The following is a 25,030-nucleotide window of genomic DNA, read 5'->3' as shown; positions in this document are numbered from 1 at the left end:
ATGAACTCGAATAGGTGAAGATAGTTTAAAATAATAATAATAATAATAATAATAATAATAATGAAATTAATTGAATTTAAAATAAAATAAAATAAATTCAATAATTAATGTAGGGGAGTAAAGAATATATTTCCCCCAGAAATGTAGGGAGGTAAAAGTATAAAGTAGCATGAGGTGAAAAGGCCTCTACATTATGTTGCATTTGATTGCAGCTTGAGTGATTCCACAGAAACCACTTCAGACACAGTGATCACAAGTATGTGATATGCCACAACAGAGAATACAAGATTTCACAGTTTCTGTCATCCAACAGTGAAGAACAGCAGTAAATCTGACACGTCACATATGTTGTTCTCATTCCCCCGAGGAAATCCGATTTGTTCTCGTTAACATGAGCAAGTTCCACCATAAGGTAGAAATGTTATAACTTGTGTCGTGTGCGGCCTGAAGCCCTCATATTTCACTTAAGTGAAAAATAAGAATGGCCTCAGGACTAGCAGTCAGTCTGTCTGGAGACTAATGTATACAGAATGAATGAGGCACGTGAGTGAAAAAAAAAAAAGAAATAACATATTAACATAACAATGTCTGACATTAGTAAAACAGACATCTGTTCCAATAAATAATCTTCCCTGAACAATGCACTCATTTTAAACCGCAATAATGTTTCTTTTCTGTTACCATATCTCATTATTGGCTATCTTTCTCTCTCTGCCTGTGTAATTGAGTGGAAAAAAATGGATCGGCTCTTATTGGCTTCTGGAGTAAGGTTCAATGAACAAATATTGAACAAAGAAGCCTTTTCTTGGAATTGGGAGCATTCTACTATTTAAACACAAGAGGGCATCAGAGGCATACGAGAAAGAAGATGCACGAAGGAGTAAATAAAGAAGGCTCCAACCAGAGCAAGATATTCTTGCAGGCATTTGTTTAATGAGCTTTGTCTACCCACTGTTGTTTTATTCTCACCCTTGGAACTTCCCTTGAAAAGATATACATAAAAAGTAGTCTACATACCAGTTCACCACTTCATGTCACAAGAATTTGAAAATACACCTTATCTGTTCTTATCCAGAGCTGAAGTGTAACTCTATGACCATTTTAAAAAAAATAGAAGTTTGTGATGTATGGAGAAAGGCCATAGAGGGAAAATCCAGCTTCAGATTTGCTGATTGAAAAGGAATATGAGGAGCTCAACCCCACACACAGGCCCGTAACATCTAGGCTTATGTTTCCTTGAGTCATGAAAATCCAATTATAACTGCACAAAACTGTGATGAAAACACTAATTTGATGCGTTCAAGAATCACAGAGAATGAGGAGATTAGAAGAATTATAGAAGCTTTTCTCTGCATTGATAAGAGGTGACCTTTGGTCCTGACACAAGAGACGAGGCCTTGCTGTCCACCAGAATCTAATCAGGGACCAAAGTCTGCTCTGTGGCTGACTGAGTCAGTAGGAACAGAGTGTGTTTGTCCCTCACTGTCTAAGTTCTTTCCACTCGGGTGACAACTCCTTCCCTTTTGAACATCCTCTGCTTGAACTGTCATTCGTTCGGCACCATGCTGCTTCGGACTGTGGTCCTGCTCGTCCTCTGCGTGTCCTCGGGTATGTGTGCCACTTTGGGCTTTTACCAAGAGAAGGAAGAGGAGGCAGCTGTGGATTCGACTGCCGCTTCCGCTGTTGCTGGTGATTCTGTAGATGCCGCTAATGAAGGTGTAGCTGCTGCAGAAATCCAAGTAGAGGACAGACTACTATCTAAAATACTTGGAGTGAACAACCAAGAGGGTGACGGACCTGAAGGGGATGTCCATGTGGCAGATGATGCCAAAAAGCCAGAGCATGGGCCTGCTGGAGAGAGCCCAGCTCTTACGAAAGACGCTGTCGCCCAGAACCAACCTTCTTCTGAGGAGGAGGCAAATGAGATCAAACCAGCCCAGAAAAACGAGTCCCTGAACAGAGCCTTGGCACAGGAAGATGAGAGCAGTTGGAGCCTCAACTCAATCAGAAGCAGCTTCCAGACTGTGCACGGATACTTTGACTCCCTAGTGGAGCTGGTCGGTGGACCTGATGGCGTGTGTCAGTATCGCTGCAGATATGGTAAGAACAAACCTTGACAATGTTTTTCTTTTACATACTTTTAATGGTTTGAGCAGAGTTCGTGTTGATGGCTAAGCTGCTGTCCCTGCAGGGAGACAAGCATCCAGTGTTCTTTATTTGCTTAGCACACTTTCTAATGCAATCATCTACTTGATCGGAGATAGCATGCTTAGGACACAGGCTGCTGATTCTCTAGCCAGAGTGCATTTGTTTATCAGTCTGGGCTGCAGATGTCTCCACAGTTACGTAATCAACGTAGAAGTGGCATCTTACCCGTGAAATGACTCACACCTGAGAGCGGATACTATAAATCCTCCGCTGTGAGTACGGGATGACATAAGTTCAATCATTTTTGTTTTCTCAGGAAAACTTCCTGAACCTCGTCCCGGCTACCGGCATCCAGAGCCCAACGGGTGCAGCTCATCCCTGTTGGGTCTTCAGGTGAATTTTGCTGTAGTTGGCCGGTCCATACCACCAACAGTGTGTATCATCACACCTAGAATGGCTTTAAATTAAACTACTGACACTATGCATATTTCTGTCTTTCGACAGCTTGACATGGGGATCCCTGCTATGACACAGTGCTGCAGCAACCTCGACGTTTGCTATGACACATGCGGCACGAGCAAGTACGACTGTGACGCCAAGTTTCGCCTGTGTCTGCATGACATCTGCTCCGACCTTAAGAAGAGTCTGGGCTTCGTGTCGAGGGTACAAGGTGAGATATGCGCAGGAATCTACCTCTTCCGATTGTGCAGCATGAAACACCTCACACACTCCTTAATAATAACCTCCTCCTGTGTCTCTCTTGTCTCCACAGCCTGTGAATCAATGGCGGACGCTCTCTACAACACAGTGTGGACTCTTGGTTGTAGGCCCTACATGAACAGCCAGAGGGCGGCTTGCATCTGCGAGGGAGAGGAGAGGGACGAACTGTGACACAGAACACCGTGGGCAAGCTGCGAATACCTTTCCAAACAAATGACAGAGAATATCGTGGATATTTCATATTAAGCGATACAGTTATGGGTTTTTTTTGTCAAGGACGTGACGTGTCACAAGCCTCCCTCTCAGGATTCAGAGTCCAGGAATTAAAAAGAGACGAACAGGGAATTCAGGTTTACAATTTATTCATAGGAAGAACAAAAAAAAAATATCACTTGTCTGAACGCGACTTTCAGAATTAATTGCTTATGCATATTACACTCTCCACACTTCTCATTTTTTAGGCCAGTTTTGGGCCTCTATGACTCCATTACCATAAATTACTTGATGACTCCAAACACAGTGCCTGATGGGAAGGATATTGCAGTTGGATTCATTTCCTCTATGTAGAAGGACACAAAATAATTACTAATTACCGCACAAACCTTAAGTCAATGTCATGTAAATTTATTGCTTATTACAGCTACTATGTTAATGTTTGATGTAAGTTATTTGCCGGTTATTTGTTTTTTTTTTGTTTTTTTTGTTGGTGTTGTTTTTATGAATAAATGCATGACTAATTGCAGTTTAACTGACATGATTATCACTGGATTAATTATCAGCAGACTGACGGAGCATACGCACAATTTCCGGACGCGGCGTACTGACATCCCTTTTCCTCCCCGATGACACGCTCGGCCATCCATCACTCTGAGAGTACGAGCCAGAATGCATCTGTAGATGTCGCGACGTGTATTTATTCAAGTCACTGACGCTGGCGTGAAATATAAACCACTTTTCTAAATGCTCTAAACCTCTGAGCTGTAATCAAGACTGAGAAATGTGTGACCTAGTTTTCGAGTGGATTCTGATTGAAATGTCATTCACTTTAATGTGATGTCATGTAAACGGCGCTGCAGGGCAAAGTGGCAAAGACAAACAAACAAGTCTTAACAAGAATTCCAGGCATTTCCAGTGCTGGGAACAACACTGGAAATAGTAAATAAGAGGAATGCACATGTACAGTATATATACAATATGTGGGACTGTAAAGGGACAGTTCAATGGAACGCTACCAAATAAAATGAAATGGTCAGTTTGTCTTTAACCTAAATGCAAATGTGATGTTTGTGGTCCTTGTTTGTACTGATGTCATGCTCATGAGGGTATTTTTTTGAATGTTTGTGCTTTATGTGAGCGTCACGACTAAGGCAGGATGAAGATGGGCCCTGAGCTCATTGTGTGCTGCTCCTGAGGTTCACCCATCTGAACGTTGCGCCGGACACGTCCCCGACAACGCTGAGCACAGCGGGAGTCTTCTGCCCTGCACACTAACACCTGGCAGTGCAGGAAAACTTCCTGCAAACAGAAGAAGCTTAATATGAGAGTGACATCCTGGCACTCTTGATTCATATAGACTCTAATAATACAGTCCTCGCAGTGTTGTGCTACACAGACATAAGCCCGCAGTCATTCGCCAGCTGGCTCCCAGCATGCATCTTTTACTCACTCGGTTGTCCTTGCCAATGAACTTGAAGACGGGGACCTGGTAGTGCTTGGAGAGCTGGTCTTTGCATGAGTACTGTGTCACTGTTTCATCAGAGATGCATCTGCGTAGGAGGCCGAAGAGAGAAAACGGGAGTCATGCCTGAGGCTGATACCTGAAGTGATCCATATATATCTCTAACAAGCTGCATCATAAACGGTATCAGCCCCGGGGTTCCTGAAACATGGCTATATTTTTTAATGGGACATCATGAAAGTAAATTATAGCGCTGTCCGTAGAGCAGAAAGAGGGAAACTCTCTCTGGGTTTGGTGAAGACACAAAAAGTAAGTGTCCCACAGAGGATAAGGCAGTTCTATTTTTAAAACGAAAGCATTCTTGTTGTTTTTTCCACACATTAATCAGAGTGAGAGGCTAGTGGTTTTTTTTTTTTATATGACATTTCTTTGAAGGAGTGGGGACTTCCTGTCTTGTAAGTGTCAAGCAGCTTTCGCTAAGGCCTTTATGAAAGACAGCAGCTGCGTGTGATACAGCTGACATTTACAGTACTAGGCCGCAAGAACAAATGTATTTCTTAAACACTATTAAAAAGAGGGAGATCTGCAGTGTTTCAAAAAAATAAAAATAAAAATTATGCCTAGCAGTATTTATCCATGCAATCACAATCTGATTTTTTTTGTCCAGATTTTAAAATATCTATCGCTGAGATTCCCCCCAGAGCAGCAATGGTTATGAGATGACAGTACTTTGGAAATTGCCAAAGCTGTGAGTGCCACGAACAAAATTACACTTGTCATCAGAGTAATTTGTTGATAAGAGAAATTTAACTTTTAATGTAGATCAAACCAAAACTATCTGAGAATGGGCATGCCAGAAAATACAGATAATCTGTGCTTTAATAAATCTTAATCTTGGTGACACTGTGCTTTTCACTGCCACAGTGTGAGTGTGTGTGTTGCAGATGAGTATGTCTTGGTTGACCTATTTGACATCTTTAAAGTTAATCATGACTGGGTTGTAGATTGTGATATTACATCTCCGGCTGATAAAGGGGAGGTTTAATGGACGGCGCCATTTTCTGCTTCGGCTCATGCCAAGTGTTATATGTCTTGCAGCTCAGGTTGCGACATTAAAACTGTCAAAAGTATTCACCCATCTTTGATGAGGTAATACTTTAGGGCCTGGTCGGCTTTGGGCCCGGGTGTAGCGAAGCAGCTCTCCACCAGGGCAGACAGGCCCTCCACCCTCTCCTTGGGCTCCACCCCGAAGAACAGGGAGTCGTGCAGTCGTAGCTGAGGTGGGGTGCGGTAGGGCTCTGAGAACTCTGCATTCTTGAATAGCTCCAGGGAGAACCGGAAGACTCCCTCACTGTGACCTGCCAGCTCCAGGTCTGAGCTGCGCAGGCTTGCCTGGTACCCGTCTGATACGTGGTATTCCCTGGGGAACTCGCAGGTCACTGGGAGCACTAATTTGCTGGTGCGGACTATTAAGTCCCTGCTGCCGCCTGGGTTGCTCCTGGGAAGACCTGTGACAAGGTTGGTCCCCACTATCTTGTCATCCGTGACCTGAGGATGAACATTTACCTTACTTTAATAGTGTTTGTGTGTCACTGATAACCTCGAATAACCTACACAGTCCTTTTAACATCTTTCTAAACTTTACACACTAAACTCAAATGATTAAACACCGGTTCATCTGACCTCCACCACCGTGCCGCAGGTCTTGAGGCTGAAGCTGAGGTTGATGTGCGTGCCATTGGAGACGCCTCGACAAGATGAGTTGGACAAAAAGAGGTCCAGTCCACCGACGAGGTCCTTAGGAACAGACACTGTAATAGAACTGGAGTCACACTGGACAGGCACTGCAGGGGAAAGAATTAAACACAACACAACAGTGATGATCCAAAATCATGAGACAGTACATGAATAAGACAACAAAGAGCAGCCTAAAATTATCCCACAGTCATGTGGTCGCTTGAATGTAAACCACACAATCTGCTTGTGGCCTGGCGACATGGAAAGCAGTAAAAAAGAAATAGAGAAGAATTCTGTTTGTTTGTTTTTTAAAAATTTCTTGTTTCTGTTGGAATTAGCTAGTGTCTGTTCTGTTAGCTAGCTATTAGGCATAATAAACTGGGCATTCACAGGAGAAAACAGAAAACATGTCCCTGGCAGCAGAGTGAGCAAGTAAATGGCTATTTAGCAGTTTGACTTTGTTTTTGGGTGTGCGTGTTATGGTTCAGTGGTTCAGTCCTGTATCCTCAATCTCCATCACCTACCCTCACCTGAGTTTGCATCCTTATTCTCCCACCCTCCCCTACCCTACCCTTAACTAGGGTTTGTGTCAACATCCCACTCTTCCCTTCCTGGGGAGAGGGGTAACTTAGACACCCAACCGACATAACTGTGTATGCTGGTGGATAGCAGTAAAAAGGGCTAAACTAATCTCTCGGTGGTTGACACATGGTTGTGTGGTGGCGGCATGGAGGGGGGTGACCCCAGGACGCTGGAACTCACTGTTAAGTCTTCTTGGGGTGTCGTAGGCCTGACTTAACGAAACATCTGTGAAGGAAGGTGCCCACTTGAAAACCACAATCATGTGCCACATATTGCCACCGCTGTTGGCTAGGCTAATTAGCTGATGTCTTCTTGTAAGTTGCTAGCTGCTAGCCTGCTAGTCGGTTTTCCAATTTGACTGGGCTTCTAAATGTGTTTTGCCTCAGATCTTGGCACAAGGGATTGTAACATTTTATCCTGTGTAATAATTAATGGAATTGAGTGTTAGACGTGCTAGTGTTAGACGGAAAAACAAGACATCTGAAATTCTTACACCTAATCAATGTACGCTGCGAGGTATACATTTAAAATGTTTCTGACTTTGGAAACTCTCAGCAATGATAACGGTATTATCCTTTGAAAAAAAATAATTGAAAAATTGTAAACTATTTTTAATTAATTTCCCAACCAACCGTTTACTGGTTTAGTAAAAAAAAATATAATAGATACCCCCTTTTCTTTTTAGTTCAGGACTGTGGGCCAAACAGTACAAGATTTCTGAACACATGAACTTCCATTCTGGGACACTGAAATCATAATTTTACTTACATTCTGTAAAAGTATAAATTTAATATAAATATTATTTCATCGACTGAATGTAAAGCGCATTGGATACTTTAAAAAGGTGCTATAAAAATTCATGTAATTATTATTATTATCATTGATCACAGAGAGAGTAATCACTAATAATTAGCTTATTATAAAACATAGTTGAACATGTTGTGGTCTGTTGGTTTGAAAGAACATGTAGTTTGAAGACATCTCCATAAACACATACTGTAAATATGCCAGACTTATTTTTGTAATTTAATATATTAAAAGCTGTAATAAAAATATATAAATCATTTGTTGTTGTCTAAAAGTAAGCTGTGAAAAATGGGTTGAAAGTAATATGTTTGTACTATAATTTGTCTCGTTTCTCAAACAAAAGGTCAGGGAAAAAGGCCAACCCGTGTTATTCACAGCTAATACGATTATAGTAAATACAAAACAACCCCACACAGAAATGTTAAACAGATCAGCAAAGGCCTTTAGAAAAGCATTTTATTTTTTGTCCAATCTCTAGCTGGCTCTTTAGAGATGAATTCATGTATCTGTGTCTCAGCTTGCCTTACACACCCTGACATGTGCGTTCATCCTCTCCCAGCTCCAGCCCTCTGGGACAGTGGCACTCGTAGGAGTCCTGCAGCGAGGAGCAGCCATGACTGCAGCCTCCATTGTTAACGTGACAGCCTTCTATCTCTGCATGAGGCAACACGGAGAAAACATTCAGAACATTATGCGCACCTGTGTGTCGACTGGCACTGTCACATAAACTAGTGTGTATACCTTTACAGCTGCGTCCATCCGCATCCAGGACACGGCCTCGGCCACACTCACAACGCCAGGAGCCTTTGGTGTTCACACACACTTCTGCGCAGCCACCGTTGCCCTTATCGCATTCATTTACATCTGGACGTAGGACACACAGCACACCGGGTCACATATTATTGCTAGATGAGTTCCATTTTAATCGACTAAGTACCAGATGGGCGTTGTGTATCGCCTCAAGGCAATTCAGTTAGTGTGACTGAGCTGGGATGAGAATGATAAATCAGCTACGGAGGAAACCGCTTTCATAATACTGAGGTGACTGGTAAAGGAGTGAAGATGGAAGAGATGTAACAGAGTGAGGACAGACAGTGAGTGAGGATGGAGAGATGAAGAAATCATTTCTGAGACAGGCAAAGGCTGATTTGGTTGGTGGGTGAATGATGAGGTAATGGCAGTTTTCGGGCTGGCTAGATTCTTCCCGCACACCTGTCACCCATCATTAAGCGTCAGCATGGTACGCACACATACACACACCTACACCTTCGGCAAATATAAACCACAAGCTCTCTGTCTCTGTTGCTGCTTCCTGCATCAGGCTTTGCACTCATTCCTTCGAAAATACCCTTTAAACTAGTAACATTTTTTTTGGTTTGGGATAAAATAAACGTCAAACTAAACAAGTACTCACACTCATTCCTCAGGAGGTATCCCAGCAGTTCTCAACAATCCAATGAAACTATTATATTTAGCTGACGATCAGAGAGGTTTAAAAGTTGCTAATAGTTATGGATTAATTTCCATTAAAATTGTAATAGATATTTGAATTTTGAGACTACTAAGTGCCAGATTAAAAAACGATTCGGAAACCAGAGCACAAGAAAGGACTTGTCTAAGTTTATCGTTTGAATCCCAATCCAAGTGTTACATTTCAGTCATTAATTAGACAGCTTCATAGTTACTGTTTCACTTAAAGATGAAACACATTTGATAGTGTGATAAATTGGTGCTTCTGACCTTTCTGACTTCTGGTATTTTTGGTAAAAAAAAAAAGCAGTGTACTGTTGGAGTTTCATCTCATGTATCAATAAGTTATTAACATCCCCAACCAAACAGTGGAACTTCAAACTCCTTACATGTATCATTTCAATAAATGTGGAAACCATCCAACATGTCAACAAAAATCAAAGAGCGGAGAAACAGTCCAGACAGATCTATGCATCAGAAGTTGTTTTTTTCTTTCCTCTCCCCCAAATCCCTTCACAACATCAGGCTCTCTGCTGAGGTTGTGGGAAAAAGCTCATAGATTTGCTGTTTCTTTAGATAAAAGAATATATAAAGTAGCATAAACTACTACATCAAATGCTGCTTATAGACTGATGCTTCAGTATTTATAGTCCATATATGGACCATGCAAGACTTCTAGTTGTAATGGAAAACTTTTACATGTTGCTGTATTGGTAAGTTACTTTTACTTAAGTGATTTGAATCGATCGCAGATTGAAATGCAGCTAAAAGCTACACTGTGAGCTACAATGATCAGGCATAACATTATGACCACTGACAGGAGAAGTGAATAACATCATGTGAAAATTCAGTGTTCTGGTGGGAAACTTTTGTGACTACTTAGCTATTGCGTGGATGTTACTTAGGTGCGCAGCACCCACCTAGATCAGACCAAGCCCCCCCACACCATAGCAATGACACTCCTCAAAGGCAGCGGCCACCCCCAGCAGGATGCAGCCGGACACAGACACACACACAAAGAAATGGTTTAGGAGTACCACAGTCAGAACTGTTTTGGAGGCGCAAGGGAGACGGGTATTCATACAAGGCCACTGTGACGTTAAATAATGAATTACATTTCAGTGTATTGGTATTTGTGTTATGACAAAGGCTGTTAAACCTAATAATCCCCTTCTCAGCATGAATGAATGTGGAGCGGCTGTCCAAACAAAAACATTATGATAACCACTTTTGAATTCTCTTGATGACAGAAACTCAGACTTAATATGCCAGTTCTGCTACACACTCAGAATATCAAGTAAACATGGCTATTTGGATAACACTAACATTTTATTCACAATGTATCCCATTTGTCGAAACAGTCGCGGCCGTCTGATTGATTTTTCTTGTTATTGTTTTCAGATACCATTTCCAGCTTATCCGTCCTCCGCGCCCCCCTCGCTTATCTCTGTCTGTCTGTTGCGCAACTTATCTGTTGCCATTCTTCCTCCCTCTCTGTCTGTCTGTCTGTCTGTCTCACCCAGGCAAGTCTGTCTGTCCGGTCCCAGGACGGTTCCAGGCGCACAGCGACACTCGGACTCCGGACATGTGGGGTCAGCGCAGTCGACCTCATCACAGATGTCATAGAAATCTGTGCAACAGACACATGAAACAACACCAGGATAATGAAACTCAACTCATACAAGATAAAAAATAAATAAAAATAAAGGATTTATTCTCACTCACGGCCACAATAAACATGAAAGCAGACTGAGGGTCTGGGCAGGAGGTATACAAAGTATCCCCCAGGACAGGCCTTCACATCCACGCTGCCGTTCCACTGGCAGCAGTTGTCGTTGAAGCTGGCGCAGACGGGCAGGGTGACGACGCCTTCGTGGAGCTGAGGGTGGCTGCCGTTGAGCCAAATGGGGGCGTGCGTGCCGCAGTGGTTCTCAGAGACGCAGAAGGTGGGCATGGCGTCGCCGGCCATGCCAGTGAAGCGGTACCATTCACCAGACACGTGGCTGTCGCACAGGGGAACACCGGACGATTTGTTGATGTGGTAGTCTGTGTTCCTCCAGGGCTCGTTCAAGCTGATGTAGGCAGAGCACGGGTCCAGGGCTGGGGTATGAGGGTGGCAGGGGGTAAAAAAAATTTGCACATGATTGGAAGAAAGATGAACATGATATTCATGCACTTTATGATTAAGATTCAGTGACAAGGAGCGTGGGCTGAGTATTTCAGTTTTATGCCACTTTATATGTTCAATGCACTTGATCTTAGAGATTAAAATTTGAATTATTTATTTATTTCACAGCTCTAGGCATAATTACTCTCCATATCACGACTGTACTTATAAAACATATGATCCGTCCATGGATGCCGAGGATGCTGTGAAAGTAGCTGCATGAATACTGATGGATCTGTAGTAATACATACACTCACTGAGTACTTTGTCATGTAGAATAAGTTTAATTTTAGTCCTGATGTATAATTTTATTTGTGTTTGTGAGAGGCTGTCAGAAATATATAAAGTGAATTGTGGGTTTATTATTGTCATAGTGTTGGTCACACCTTTTTTTTATGACGGTTCAGAAAAATAATTATTGCAGATATCATAAAGGTGGCTCTAATCACAGTTTTATTACATTACTGTAAGTACCTTTATTTTTAATACCTAAAGCACATCTTGCTCCTAGTACTTTTACAGAACTTTTCTTTTTCCTTTTTATAGAAGTCAACTGTGGCATTGCATCGTTTTCTTATGTAAAATATCTCTAGAAGCTGATGCCACTTCACTAGGTACACTAATAAAAACAAAATGCACGACATTATAACAGTCCTGCATTAAATGTATTTGTTAGTGTGCTTAATTAAGTCCTCAGTTTCAAAGGGTCTGATGATATTAGAAAAATTAAACTCACTTTCCTCCAGTGCCACTATGCCGGGTTTTTATAGTCTCAGGTTTTGAGATTATGTGCGTCTGAGATTTCTGTCTCTGAATCAACAAGAAACAGAGCAAAGTTCTAATTGTGAGTCCAGCCACATCTCTCTCTTCCTGCATTTAGTTTCTCAACAAGAAAGGCAGAAAACACCCATCACAAACTCCTAACAGGGTGCTCACACCAAGTGCTCATGGTTTGAGCTGTGATTTTAAATAATAATTTTCCAAAGTTGTGAGCACTGAGCTTCACAGATGAAAGCCAGTTCACCGGTATTAAATTGGGAGACAGCATCCAAAGCTACAGCTAAGGCTGCAAGAAACACAAAAATCTGTTGTTATTTTCTGTGTCCTTGATGCAGTGACCCTTTTGCAGTGATGTTTATTCAAGCTAATACAATTAATTACCCCAAAAAAGGTTCAAATCTCAGCACAGTACATGGACAGAGATGTAATTTATCCACTCCTGTGTGGTGTACCTATGTGCCACTTGACTAAACTTGTTACCATGAAGCCAACCATTATATCAAGATAAACGGTGACACAGATTCAGATCTAATTGAACTACAAGTCGGCAAGCGGGCTGCCACAAAGGGCTCTTTATTCATCGAGTTCTGTCAGTTGTGAGTCTTTTCCCCACAGCCCGTTGTGCAGAATCAGGGGAACAACTGAACAGGGCAGCAAAACAATACATTTTTATACATATTTAAACAATTTTTATTTTTTTATTTACACTTTTAGGGTATAAATTTAAAAATGTCCATTTCTCAAATATTTAATATGCTAACTTCCAAAACATATCATGGGCAACTCATAGACCCCTTCATGGTTTGTAAAAAATGTGACGTTTTTTGAGTGGCGGGGCTTAACTGGATGCCACACATCTCGTTAGCATGTTTCAATGGACTGTTTTGGCACGAATGAAAGAGGAAAACGCTCTCTCTCCGAGACCGTGAGTGTTATTTTAAAAATTTGGCTCTGAGTGGACTTTATTAACGACGATTTGACCAAAGGAAGATACAGCCTCTCCAGCAAAGATATTACAAGAAGTAAGTGGAACCACTGTGGAGGGTAAATGCAACTTCTGCTTGGATAATCCTGGAACACACAAGTGACGCTGTGTTAGCTCGCAGTTAGCATTAGCATTAACGTTTAACAAGAATCCCCTAAACAAGCATTAACTTAATTTCAGTCACAATTTATTATAACCCATAATGTTTTCCAGGCTGAAACTGATGATGTATATCATGTTAAACTTATCTGATGTTGATTGTCTCACTCTAATCTGTTCTTTTAATCGCCAAAAGCCAAACCAAAGTTGTCTACGACTGGCAGTGACTGGTATGTGAACCTTCAAGTTAGTGTTTTTGATTTTTCGGGTTTAGCACCAAACAATACAGCAAGACGACATTTTCATGGTTCAAAGTAACACTGTTCGCCTCAAGCTTCCCTCTGTTTTGCCTCCAGTTAACATCGTGACGCCGCAGTGAAGCAGGCCACGAAGGAGTCTTTCATGTTTCGCTTACAAAGTTATAACAATACAACAGGAGCTCACTAAGGTGATTATTTTCTTGTCTGCCCATTTGACCACAGCGAACTTTGCATCATTGCCAATGTGAAAGTCAAAGCTGCCTCTTTCCACCTCCACAGCTGCAGAACAATCTTTTCACCTAAGCCAAACTCTTTCTGTGGAGTTTGAGTACCACCATCAAATGTAGGTTTCCCTGTGTCAACCATGGAGTCATACACAAAGCCAGATTCGCGCAAACATCTCGAACACCCGTTTTTTTGGGTTCGCTAGGTAAATACTTACCTTTGTATTTAACCATCACCTCATCAACTGGTTCCATTATCTGAATCAGATGAAGCATCAGGTGGCAAAACTACAGACGCCACCTCTCTCTTTCTTGTATGCCTACTGTAAAATGTACTGACTGAAATTCCCTGAAAACATACGTACACTGGTGAATTAATCAGTAATACGTATTTGAGAGTTAATTGAAGTGTAATCAAGATTTATCACCTTTATATAAGTGAGTATCTGCAGAGTAAAGGCAACAAAATATAAATATATAGGAGAGTGACTGTCTCTGTCTTTATACCCCAGTCTGGACAATTTAACAGCTTTTTATCAAAGTTTTTCTTATGTCATTCATCATTTTTTAACATGAATACTTAAAATTATCTTTAAGAACAATATTTTCAAAGACAAATCCTCCCCCCAAAAACATAATTAACAAGAAAAATAACAACACTTAACTCATGACCAGTGTCTTTGTCCACGTAGGCTGCCATTTTGAAACTTGACATGAATGCATCAATATAATGTCCGGATCCCCAAGGAAACTCACTTTCCTCCACTTTCCTTTGCCGCCACGCAAAGTTTATATAATCTCGGGTTTTGAGATATGCGTGTCTCAGATTTCTGTCTCTGAATCAACAGGAAACAGAGCAAAGTTCTATTTATGAGTCCAGTCACATCTCTCTCTTCTCGCATTTAGGTTCTCAACAAGAAAAATTCAGAAAACGCCCATCACAAACTCATAGCGGGGTCCTCACACCAACGGTTTTCATTCTTCAGGGTTCTGATAAAAAAGCGCTCACAGTTTGAGCTGTAATTTTAAATAATAATTTTCAAAAGTTGTGAGCACTGAGCTTCTCAAATTAAACTCTATTCACCTGTATTAAAGTGGGAGATGGAAAATTCAGTGACCAAAGCCACGACTGTGGCTGCAGGAAACACAAAAATGTCTTTTTTTTTCTGTCTGTGCTTGGTGCAGTGACCCTTTTGCAGTGATGTTTATTCAAGCTACTACTATTAATTACCCCGAAAAAGGTTCAAATCTCAGCACGGTACACGGACAGAGATGTAATTTATCCACTCCTGTGTGGTGCACCTATGTGCCACTTGACTAAACTTGTTACCATGAAGCCAACCGTTAGATCAAGACAAACGGTGACACAGATTCAGATCTAATTGAACTACAAGTCGGCAAGTGGGCTGCCACAAAGGGCTCTTTATTCATCGAGTTTTGTCAGTTGTGAGTCTTTTCCCCACAGTCCGTTTGTGCAGAATCGGGAGAACAGCTGAATGGGGCAGGGTAAACAAAGTGCAGCAAAACAATCAATATTCTCCCTTTTTCATGCCCCCTCCACGATGTAATTAAGAGGCGGACGTAAAACAAAAGGAGACAGCGAGAGGGAGTGGGCAATGTGGGTAAGTGTTGGTAATTGAGTATCAGCAGGGGCTGAGGACACAGCAGGAGGCTGATCAGCTCAGCTGTGAAGCAGCTTCGGTGACAGGCCCAAAGCCATGAAACATGACAGCAGGCAACCAGCTCTTTACTAGAGCGGTAACCACAGATATTACCAGCGCTCTAGGCTTTGTATGGCTGAGATGCCCGACATCAAATATCCATGTTTACTAAAAGTGCTTTCGGTGCGACGTCTAACAAGGTTGATTGGAGATTTACAGCAACAATAACTGCACCCTCTGTTTTAGGCACAAACATGACAACACGCGTTCTCCAAATTATGTTAATCAATTTAACAGACTGTGTTACAGTTCCTAGAGGCTATGGGCAAATGTTGTTGCGTGATATAAGTTAATTTGGGACCATAAACCACACCTGCAGAATTTGTTTCTGCTGCCATCCACTAATGGACAGTCCATCTTGTCACTACGCCGCCGCCATAAAAGCAGAGCGATCAATCTATAGCTCGGGCTCTCTGGCAGCGTTAACGACAGTTTTTGGAGATGTACGACTGACCGACTGCGTTCCAGCACCAGCAGCACGGAAAGGGGCAGAGGACATAGCTGACTCACGTTGGGGTATGCTAATGGAGGCATTAAATCCTGCAGATGGGGCTCAAATAACTTAATATGGCTTTTAAGGGAACGTGGGTCCACGCCAGACCTGAGTCAGACCAACTGTGCTGGAAGTAGATTTTATATATATTTTATTTGTATCAGCAACAAATCACATGGAAAAAAAAATAAAAATCTAAACCAACAAAAAAAAAAAAAAAAGGTCCTACTAACAATTATACTTTTTTGCTTTTTATGTTGTCTTATTAAACCAGATGTCACACAGCTGCACTGGAAGGCATGTTCCCACATCACAATGAACTACTGTAGTTTAATTCAGGTCAGTACTATACAAACTGATATTCTCAATAGAGCATCTTATGTGTGTCAATCCGCAGCTGAAAATAGTCCCCGAGAAACCATTTTTAAATATTTACATCGTCAGTAGCAATAAATGTGGTCGGCCGAGTGTGACAAGCTGTTTAGAATGATCTGGAGTACTGAGGAATGGACTTATATCATGTTTTTATAAGATCTGACAACCTCATATTTTAAACTGGGGAGAAAACGGAGTAAAAAAAGCAAACCAGATGCACAACACATGTGAAAAGAAAGAATGGGAGATACACTCACCTACACCTGCCACTGTGACAACCTCCTGAAGCAGGCTGGTAATTACCAAAAAAATCATGATGACTTTTATAACTGTTGGATAATGAAAAAAAAATCCAAACTCAGGTCTGAGTGCAAACAAACAAGTGTGTAGCTCTTCTGGTTCATCATATGGGGAAGTTTGTCTTTAAAAGGCGCCTCTTATCTGGGTTATATTATCATTTCTCACCATGAACCCAGTGACGGCACCATCCTCCTATTGTTTCAAAGTCTTCTTACCCTCCATCCCAACACACGTCCCCTTTAAATGCATCAAACATAAAAGTAGTATTATGTTGGCTTCCTTAACATGTTTATCTTTTCTTTCATATGCTTCCTGATTTAAAGCGTTAAGAAATATGATCTAATCTATAGAGGCATTAAACGGCTTAATCGGTTTAGAGCGCCGAGGCATCTTTCACTTCAAGGTGATGGAAGGCTTTGCACACTCAGGGTTTACTGTAGAGGACCCTTGGTGAGGACACGCTGTACCAGCACGTTGTTATGTTCTCGTCTATTTCATTATTATGTGCAGACGGGCGAATGAGGGCCCGGTCTTTTTAGTCTGAAAAAGCTGCACAACCTAACCTGTCCTCTTTCACACGGGTAATTAAATGAATGGAAACGTTAATCTGCGAGGTAGTTTGGAGAAATGAATCACAACTGTTGTGATTAGTTCTGGTACCTGTGACACAGATACACAGAGAATCAAGAATTGGTCACACTACTACATTATTTAACATTAAGTTAAATCTATACTGTGGATGGACCAGTCAGGCCTATGACCACCTGTCTAATATTGAGTAGGTCTCCCTTGTGACTCATCAGAGAATGGACATGTGTCCTGTGGTGCCAACATGATGTGGGTAGTTGGGGGCCATTGGGTCCTATGGGTTGAGGGGAGGGGCCTCTGTTGATCAGGCTTGTTCCAGTGCACCCCACCAATTCTTGATCAGTTTGGGATCTAGTGAATGTGGAGGCCAGGTCCGTTTTTTTTTTTTTTTTTCATGTTTTTTGAGTTGTATCTAAACAGTTTTTGTGTCTGTGTCAGGCTGCTGCCATCAAGGAGTGTCATTGCTATGGGGTGGGTGCCACATGTCTAAATAACATCCATACAAACGCCAGGTCCAAAAGTTTCACACAAACATTGTATTCTCACAAGATGGTCAATGTTATTTACTTCTCCTTGTCAGTGGTCATAATGTTACGCCTGATCAGTGGTTATAGGCGTTGATCTGTCAGTCACGTTGGTCCAGACTGAAATATCTCAACAACAGAATGGATTTATACGCGGGCGCTCACGGTCCCCTGACACCGACGTCTAATCGCATTGTTGATGCCACGGCTGACTCTGACCTTTCTGAATTTAATGAAATGACTCGACCGCAACCGAACGGAGGTTTCGCGAAATTCAGAACGCGCGAGTCAAGTTTCTCTGAGGATCGACTGTAATAATCCCTTAACTTTTTCTCATCAAATTTTTAATTAGTTTCGTACCTTGCAAACGACTAATGGAGCAGTTCTCAGCTGAACTTTGTGAGTTTAAATGTTTGGTATCGCACGCAGCTCAATTTTGTTGCAGATTCAAATCAGAGCCACAAAGACACATTTGTTGAGGTTCTTGGGTTACTCGAGTACTTTTACCCTTTCAAGCAAGAGTTTAAGAAGTTTAAACCTGTATTATCAACACACTGTCAAACAACCAGAATGTGTTGCTTTACAGCTTTATCTCATAGGATGTCCTGTCCAGGAAGAGCTGGAGGCCAAGGAGAGATGAGGAAGTAGTCAAGACCTTGAAAATTTGCTCCTTGTAAACATCTGCAGCGCGACACATTAATCACTTCACCGGCCGCAGCGGCAGAGAACAAAAACCTCCCAACGGGGACCACTGTCTCCAAAAACTGGATAAGGATTTTATTGATAATTGAATTACATTTCTCTTTTATACATATTTCATAAATGATACAGGATTTTACATTTTCTTTTCTTTTTTTTTTGCCAACATTACAGCATCATATGTCAACAGAAGAAAAAAAAAAGAAAAAAAAAGAAAAACAAGATAAGAGGTCAGAATGAAGATCGATCCTATATTCTGCTTCACTCTTTAGGCATTTTTAAACATATCTTACTGTAAGTGCACACAAACGAGATATTTGGGAACTTAACACACATTCAAAACGTAGAGTAATAAAGGTGTCTTTGGAGAAAAATAGGCTGATGGAAAAAAAAAGAAAAGAAAAAAAAAGAAATAAGGTCAGAAGAATTTTCCCCGAAAAGCTAAAAGAGAGCGCCTGATACCTTTCAGGAGACAAGAGGTCATAAAGTCTCATTTACAGGTGCACTTAGAGATGGAGGGCGTTTTCCCCGTTTATTGGGGAGTATGAATGCACACAAAGTGAAGGGATCATGGAGGCAAATAAGACCAAGATGTGACTGGAGTCCGAGCAGTTGGTTGGCTGGGATTCAGCTTCAGATTTGGCAGGGCGGCTTCTAAAGACGAAAGCCCTTGATAACTAGGAATCTCTACAAACGACGTTCTTAAATTATCTTCGCTGTTATTTTTGATGAATCATCTTTTATTATTTTTTTACATAATTTCCCATGTAAACATACATTCATGCAACACCCTCTTTAGAATAAAGTTTCCCTATATTTGATATATTCTGTTATTTTATTTCACTTTTTTTTTTTGAAAATAAACACGAAAAGAAGAAGGCAATAAACGGTGGATGGCGTGATTTAAAAAAAAAAGAGGAGAGAGGAGGAAGCAGGGCTACACAACAATCTGGTGGAGGAGATGGTGATGATGGACAGAAGTGTAGAGACAGCAGGGGGAGGTTGGGGGGAGGGGGACTGGACTACAAGCTGTGGCCTGAACTCTCCCACCTTCCGCAGCGCATCTCCAAGGAAACACAGTTTTCATCTCTGTTTGTGTGTGTGTGTGTGTGTCACGGTGTGCACAAGCCGGCCTATTCAGGAAAAACGAATTTAAATCTGACGACTGCCATGAAGTGAGATGATTAGATTTTCACCGCTATTGACGAGCAGCCATTAGGAGCAAAGAATTCATGAATACGCCAATCTGCACTTTGCACCCGCATCATGCGGATTCAACAAACGTTCATGTCCCAAGACATGCAGCGAAATTGATTTCCACTCGTCAAACCTTCCAAGTTTAACCCTCCACGTTTCCTCTCCCAACGGGAGTCAGTGTTTGACAAACTGACACATTTCCCGTCTAGTTTAACTTATGATCCAAAAGGCACCATTTGACACACACACACACACCAACACACCGTGACCGATCGGACCAAATCCTGTCCTGAGATCTGCATGGCTAACTTCTGATTTGTCCTAAAATCATGCATTTTAATATAAAAATCTGCAGTTAAACACATCGATCTCCTCAGAAGGATTCGGCCCGACTGTTCACACGCATCTTGAGCGTCGACCGGCTGTGCTCTCCTTTCCGCGGAGGTGCTCTGCGGCAGGCCAGAGCGACTATAACTGGCTTCTGAGAAATGATATGTGTGTGGCCGGAGAGAGCTTGGCCCGCCAGTCCTCACCCCCGAACGGAAAACCAGCGTTAAGCAGTGAAAAGGCTGATTCAAACACAAATGTTATGGCTTGTAGAACTTTTGATATATAAAAAAAAAATAATAAAAAATGGAAGGAAGGGCGAGACGTCAGCCGGATATGGATGAGACTTTGAGACTTCAGCTAGATGCAGCAAAGAAATGAGTCCAATTAAGTACAAAAATCGCAATAGTTCTCCTACACATTCACAAGTTTTTCTACTGAGGGCATACCACAGCATGCAGTCTACCCTGCCTTGCCATCGAGGGAGCAGGGGGGTGGGGAGGGTCATTACAGCAGCAGTGGGAGGAGAAAACTGGCTTTAACTCAGCGAAACCTCTATAACCCCCCGGAGCCATGACGCTTATTATTAGATGCAGTCTTTAGTTCTTGAGTAAAAATAATGTTGAAATTTCAATTGGAACGGCAAAAAAAAATAAAAATAAAAAACAAAAAACATCTGTGAGATGCTGAGCTGCAGGCGATTTAATAAACTCTGCTGCTTTTTATTTTGGTTTTCATACATCAAACATAGTAAATTTTGACATGCCTGTTTGTTAACCCTTTCTTTATATTAAGCGTTTCCGCTGCAATCTTTGCATTTGTGAGATGATTATAGAGGTCAAGCGTGGCATTATCCACGTCGATATCCTGTGATGATAAAAAAAACAAAAAAAAAAACAATCAATTCCAATTGAAAGTCATTTTCCCCCGTGGTTTAGCTTCGATTCTTGTCTTCGGTGGCCACGCACGGGAGCTCAACAAAAACATAGTTAATGTGAAATACATTATGTGCGCTTGTCAAACAAGAAAAAGAAAAAAAAAAAAAAACAAGTTCAGGCTGTAAATGATGCATACAGCGTAATGCTCTTTGTGTGTGTGCGTGTTAGCGGGAGATGCAAATGAGTTTCTCATGAAATGATGTTTTCTTTTTCTTTTTTTTTTTTAAGCGAGCTCCTCCCCCCACTGGAAAAAAAACTAGCCTCTGGTCGTCTGTTTATTTGATTGTATACATATATATTTATATTTCATAACAAATATACTATGGCTTTCAAAATAAAAAGTGCCAAAATATTTTTTTTTATTTTTTTTTTGGAAAAGAACACACAGTGATGTTGTTGTCGGTAGTACTCTTGATACTTGCGCAGGCCGGGCCGCTACAGGACATCAACAGGAAGAGGAAAGGAGGCGTCATCATTCCTGCATCCTGGCGCGTGGAGACGGGCTCCTGACAAAGGTCACACTGGGAAGGACAGCTGTCCGTCACCAGGAGGAGGCGTGGCCCAGAGAGGGAGAGGCAGCGGGATTCAGCCACAGGAAAACGGAGGTTTCCCCCGATGGTGTGGCTGCAGTCAGAACTTTCTTGTAAACTTGTCCCTTGAGCCTGAACCAACCAAGAGTAGGTGTGTGTGTTGACAGTTTGGCCGCTAGAGGAAGCAGGGCTACACTGCTGTGTCGACTCGCAGAGCGGCCAGGGGGCGGCGTCCCGATGTAGCCTGAAAGTCCCAGGACGCGCACATACTCGCACACATACACACACACGCACTCTAAAAATGGCTGCCCCTCTGTGTGTTCCCCATCCTGGAGTGTCTACAGGTGTCGTAACCCCTGGAGTTACCTGTAAGCTGTCCCACCGGAGTCTTGAGGCATATCCACAGTGCCCAATTCAATTCTATCATCATCATCATCTTCTGTTTTATCATCCTCACCATCCTTCGGCTGTGAGAGGTTTTCAGTTCTCAGTATTCTCACCAATCCCTTTTTTTTTCATCAGGCAGAGGTTTTCACTTGCAATTCCAACTGAAGATTTCCGTCGGGAAAGGAAACAGGAAAAAAAAAAAAGGAGAAAAAACTAACTCCCACAGTCAAGAAAGGGATGGGAATATTGGGTGTGGGAGGGATGGGGGGAGGAGGGAGGGGGAGAAGGAGGAGGAAATAGCTGGGGTAGAAGGAGAGGGGTGTTGGACGGCAGGAAGGAAGAAGGACAAAAGGGGGTTGCAGGAGCTGAGAGAGGAGGGAGTCACTCTTCCCATCAATTTTCACTGGCGTTGAGCTGCTGAACTGGGAGCTGGAGCTGGAGAGGGTCTCGTAGGCGTTTCAGGTCCAACTCCACCTGCACAGAGAGGGGGGGAAGGAGAGGATGAAAATGTGCGGAAACTGAGCTGGAAAACATATGAATCTCCCATGGCGACTGCGTTTTACATCACAGAACCTCCAGCTGTACCTCAGCAATATCATCCTTCAGCTTGTTGTACTTCTCGATGTCGAAGCGTGTCCTTTTCACCCCCTTGTGGAAGAACAGCAGATACTGTCTGTCTCTAGCATCGGGATAAACGTACTCCTGCGGGTTACAGACAAACACAGATGAGGCAGTTTTTTCTTTTAGCAAGGAGCCCATTTACGAGATATTGTCCATGTTCTGCTTTCTAAGCCCCAGGCTGGTGGGAAATCCAACATCAAATAGACACCATGTTCTTGGTGCAAAAAAAATAAAAAATAAAAAAATGTATTTATGAATTCTACTCTGAAGGATAACAAGGTCACCGGATGAGCCTTTTAAAAAAAAAATGTAATTACTGTAACATTTTTTTTCTATTGTAAAGAGTTTCTGCATAATTTTTAAAAAGGGCAATTTCCATAAATGACCTTCCAACAAAAGTACCAAAAAAAAAAAAATCTACAATTAAGTCCACAAATCACTTCCTGCAGTTAATTTACAGTAATATAATCAATCAATGTTTATTTCAGACGGAAATCGGTCAATATGAGAAAATAATAATAATGATAATAAAATACAACAGGAGACAAACACAAACAGCAACAAGAAAAAAAAATAAAATGAAGATAAAAAAATGTAAAATATCAGTGTATAAAAGACATACAAAACACCCTCTCCTGTGTCTCCAAAGACTGGAAAAGTACATGGTACTGCTCTCACTAGGCATGGCTAGAGTCTTGATAATTTAATTTTCTGAGTTCTTCAACCAGGTCATAAAACTAAACATAAAATTCCTAAGAACAGCCTCTAAGCTGGGAACACTGTTAAACGTAGCCTTACTATAGCTGCACCACAAGTGGGCAGTATACAGCATTAACAGAATTAACTTATTAGTATAAAGTAAAATCCCCTCCATGTAACTGACAGGCAAACTCAATGCTCTAGGCTTGAGTATACAACTACACACTTCCTCAAAATAGACCCTAGGCAATTCCGGTTGCGACTCACCATCCTTCACTCAAAACTGGAGCACCTCAGGGCTGTGTGCTCAGCCCACATCCGTTCACCATGCAAATCTATTATATCACACGGAGACAGCTCCATTCCTAAGCTAGCGGATGACACAGCGGATTTTTAAATGCGAAGAACAACCTACTGCTTAATGTGAACAAAATCAATTGTCGATTTTAGAAAAGAGGAAGCAAAAACACACGTCATGGTTGGTCTACATGTGGGAAGCTGAGACGAAGCATTTGAATAATTTAAGCGATAAATATGTCGGAAAACTTGTCATGAATATCACACGTTGCCATCCTGCACTTTGAAAAACAATTTCAGAAAGCAGCATAAATTACTGAATTATCTGATATTGAAGCAGTGTCTTTCTACAGGCTGTGAAATTCCCTCCTCAATTCTCCACCACAGGGAGGCCTCTTTCTTTAATAAACGTCATAAACCATGATCAGAAACATTGTTGATGGGATTTTTTTTTTCATCAACTAAGACCTCAGCGTTGACTCAAACACATTACCTTATGCAGATGTTCGTTTACCTCTAAACTGTTTTGTCAGTTGGTTGGATAGATTCCTACTTCTGCAATAACCCTCATTTATACTGATATTGTGCAATAACTCATGTTTACTCCCTTGTCATATACGTTTACATATTTCTTTATATTTGTATTGGACTGTGCAATAAATTTCCCGCTGTGCAATGCCCCAGAATTCAATCGTACATATTTTTTCATATATACATTTTTTATATTGATACGTAATTGTCTACATATTCTACATATTCTTATTGCACGCATTGCTTTGTGTTCTGAACAATGGTACACTTTGAGTAGGAGCTGCTATAACAAAAAGTAATTTCCCCTTGAGATCAATTGAGTAATTCTGATTCTGATCTTACCTGACGTGTAAGGACGAAGTAGGCATACATGGCCATTGCAGTGCCATAAGTGATGAAGTATGTGACAGGCTCCATGATATCCCAGGAGTACTCCCACCAGGTCAGCCTGGCCAGGATGCCAAACTGGGTGGCCATGTACGCCATGCCGCCCCACAGCACCCAGGTGGTGCGCCGCTCTGCCTTCTTACTCAGCTCCTCCCTCACCTGCACGGAAAGTATATTAGCAAAGCAGTCGTATCTTCACAAGGTTCATATTTATTGAAAGTCAAATGGAAAACAAACACACACACACACATATATAATAATTATCCACTGTTCCTATCCATTCCAGTTTCCATATTAAGTTAGGATGACATTAATTGTTTTGTTGTGGTCGCACAAATTAATTATCTCGTTAAGGTCTCCATAAGAGCCTCTTAGTCATATCAGTAGGAGCTTTACTGTGCAGTAATTTTTAAATGGATGAACAGAAACACATCACAACAAGCTCCACGCAGCTCCTGCGTGGAAAAATGTGTGTATATGTTATACTTGATACAATATTTGTCTAACACTGGGTAAAAAAAACTAAGATCAACGACAAAGACGTCAGTGCTGCCAAACGTGTCGAGCGGGTCAGACCTTTTCTAGGGGGCGGAGTTGAGAGTTGAGGTCCTCCAGTCGTCCAATCAGCTCGCGCTCTTTGCTGAGCTGGTGCTCCTCGATGCGCAGCGTGGTGTAGAGCTGCTGCACCAGAAACTTGACGTCATTCAGCCGCTCTGCCTCCTCGTGGGGAAGCATCTCTGAGGGACACGCACGAAACGC

The 25,030-nt window shown here is 41.8% G+C and overlaps 3 protein-coding genes across 3 annotated transcripts in view; 1 reads left to right on the top strand and 2 right to left on the bottom strand.

Annotated features, from left to right (window-relative positions):
• Positions 1 to 1,436: 1,436 nt before the first annotated feature.
• On the top strand, positions 1,437 to 4,138 carry pla2g12b (phospholipase A2, group XIIB). The gene is made up of 4 exons (XM_047602112.1): positions 1,437 to 2,100; positions 2,465 to 2,541; positions 2,653 to 2,818; positions 2,921 to 4,138. Exons 1-4 carry the CDS (start codon positions 1,563 to 1,565, stop codon positions 3,037 to 3,039), a joined length of 900 nt encoding a protein of 299 aa, XP_047458068.1. The 5' UTR covers positions 1,437 to 1,562; the 3' UTR covers positions 3,040 to 4,138.
• oit3 (oncoprotein induced transcript 3) lies at positions 3,214 to 16,698 on the bottom strand. Its single transcript, XM_047602111.1, has 9 exons — positions 16,504 to 16,698; positions 10,868 to 11,242; positions 10,662 to 10,772; positions 8,414 to 8,536; positions 8,204 to 8,326; positions 6,230 to 6,390; positions 5,682 to 6,094; positions 4,535 to 4,634; positions 3,214 to 4,383 (listed from the first exon to the last, which is right to left on the bottom strand). The coding sequence occupies exons 1-9, from the start codon at positions 16,559 to 16,561 to the stop codon at positions 4,231 to 4,233; spliced, it is 1,617 nt and encodes a 538-aa protein (XP_047458067.1). The 5' UTR covers positions 16,562 to 16,698; the 3' UTR covers positions 3,214 to 4,230.
• Positions 16,699 to 18,414: 1,716 nt separating this feature from the next.
• mcu (mitochondrial calcium uniporter) overlaps positions 18,415 to 25,030 on the bottom strand; it is a 59,065-nt gene continuing 52,449 nt past the window's right edge. Inside the window, exons 7-10 of the mRNA XM_047603572.1 lie at positions 24,848 to 25,008; positions 24,227 to 24,430; positions 22,322 to 22,438; positions 18,415 to 22,210 (exon numbers count right to left, since the gene is read on the bottom strand). Coding sequence (XP_047459528.1) covers positions 22,130 to 22,210; positions 22,322 to 22,438; positions 24,227 to 24,430; positions 24,848 to 25,008 — 563 coding nt within the window. The 3' untranslated portion in view covers positions 18,415 to 22,129. The remainder of the gene's footprint in view (positions 22,211 to 22,321; positions 22,439 to 24,226; positions 24,431 to 24,847; positions 25,009 to 25,030) is intronic.

Source organism: Mugil cephalus, chromosome 13 (genome assembly GCF_022458985.1).
Source record: "Mugil cephalus isolate CIBA_MC_2020 chromosome 13, CIBA_Mcephalus_1.1, whole genome shotgun sequence".
Taxonomy (NCBI): Eukaryota; Metazoa; Chordata; class Actinopteri; order Mugiliformes; family Mugilidae; genus Mugil; species Mugil cephalus.
This window is presented reverse-complemented; position numbering and strand designations above follow the sequence as displayed.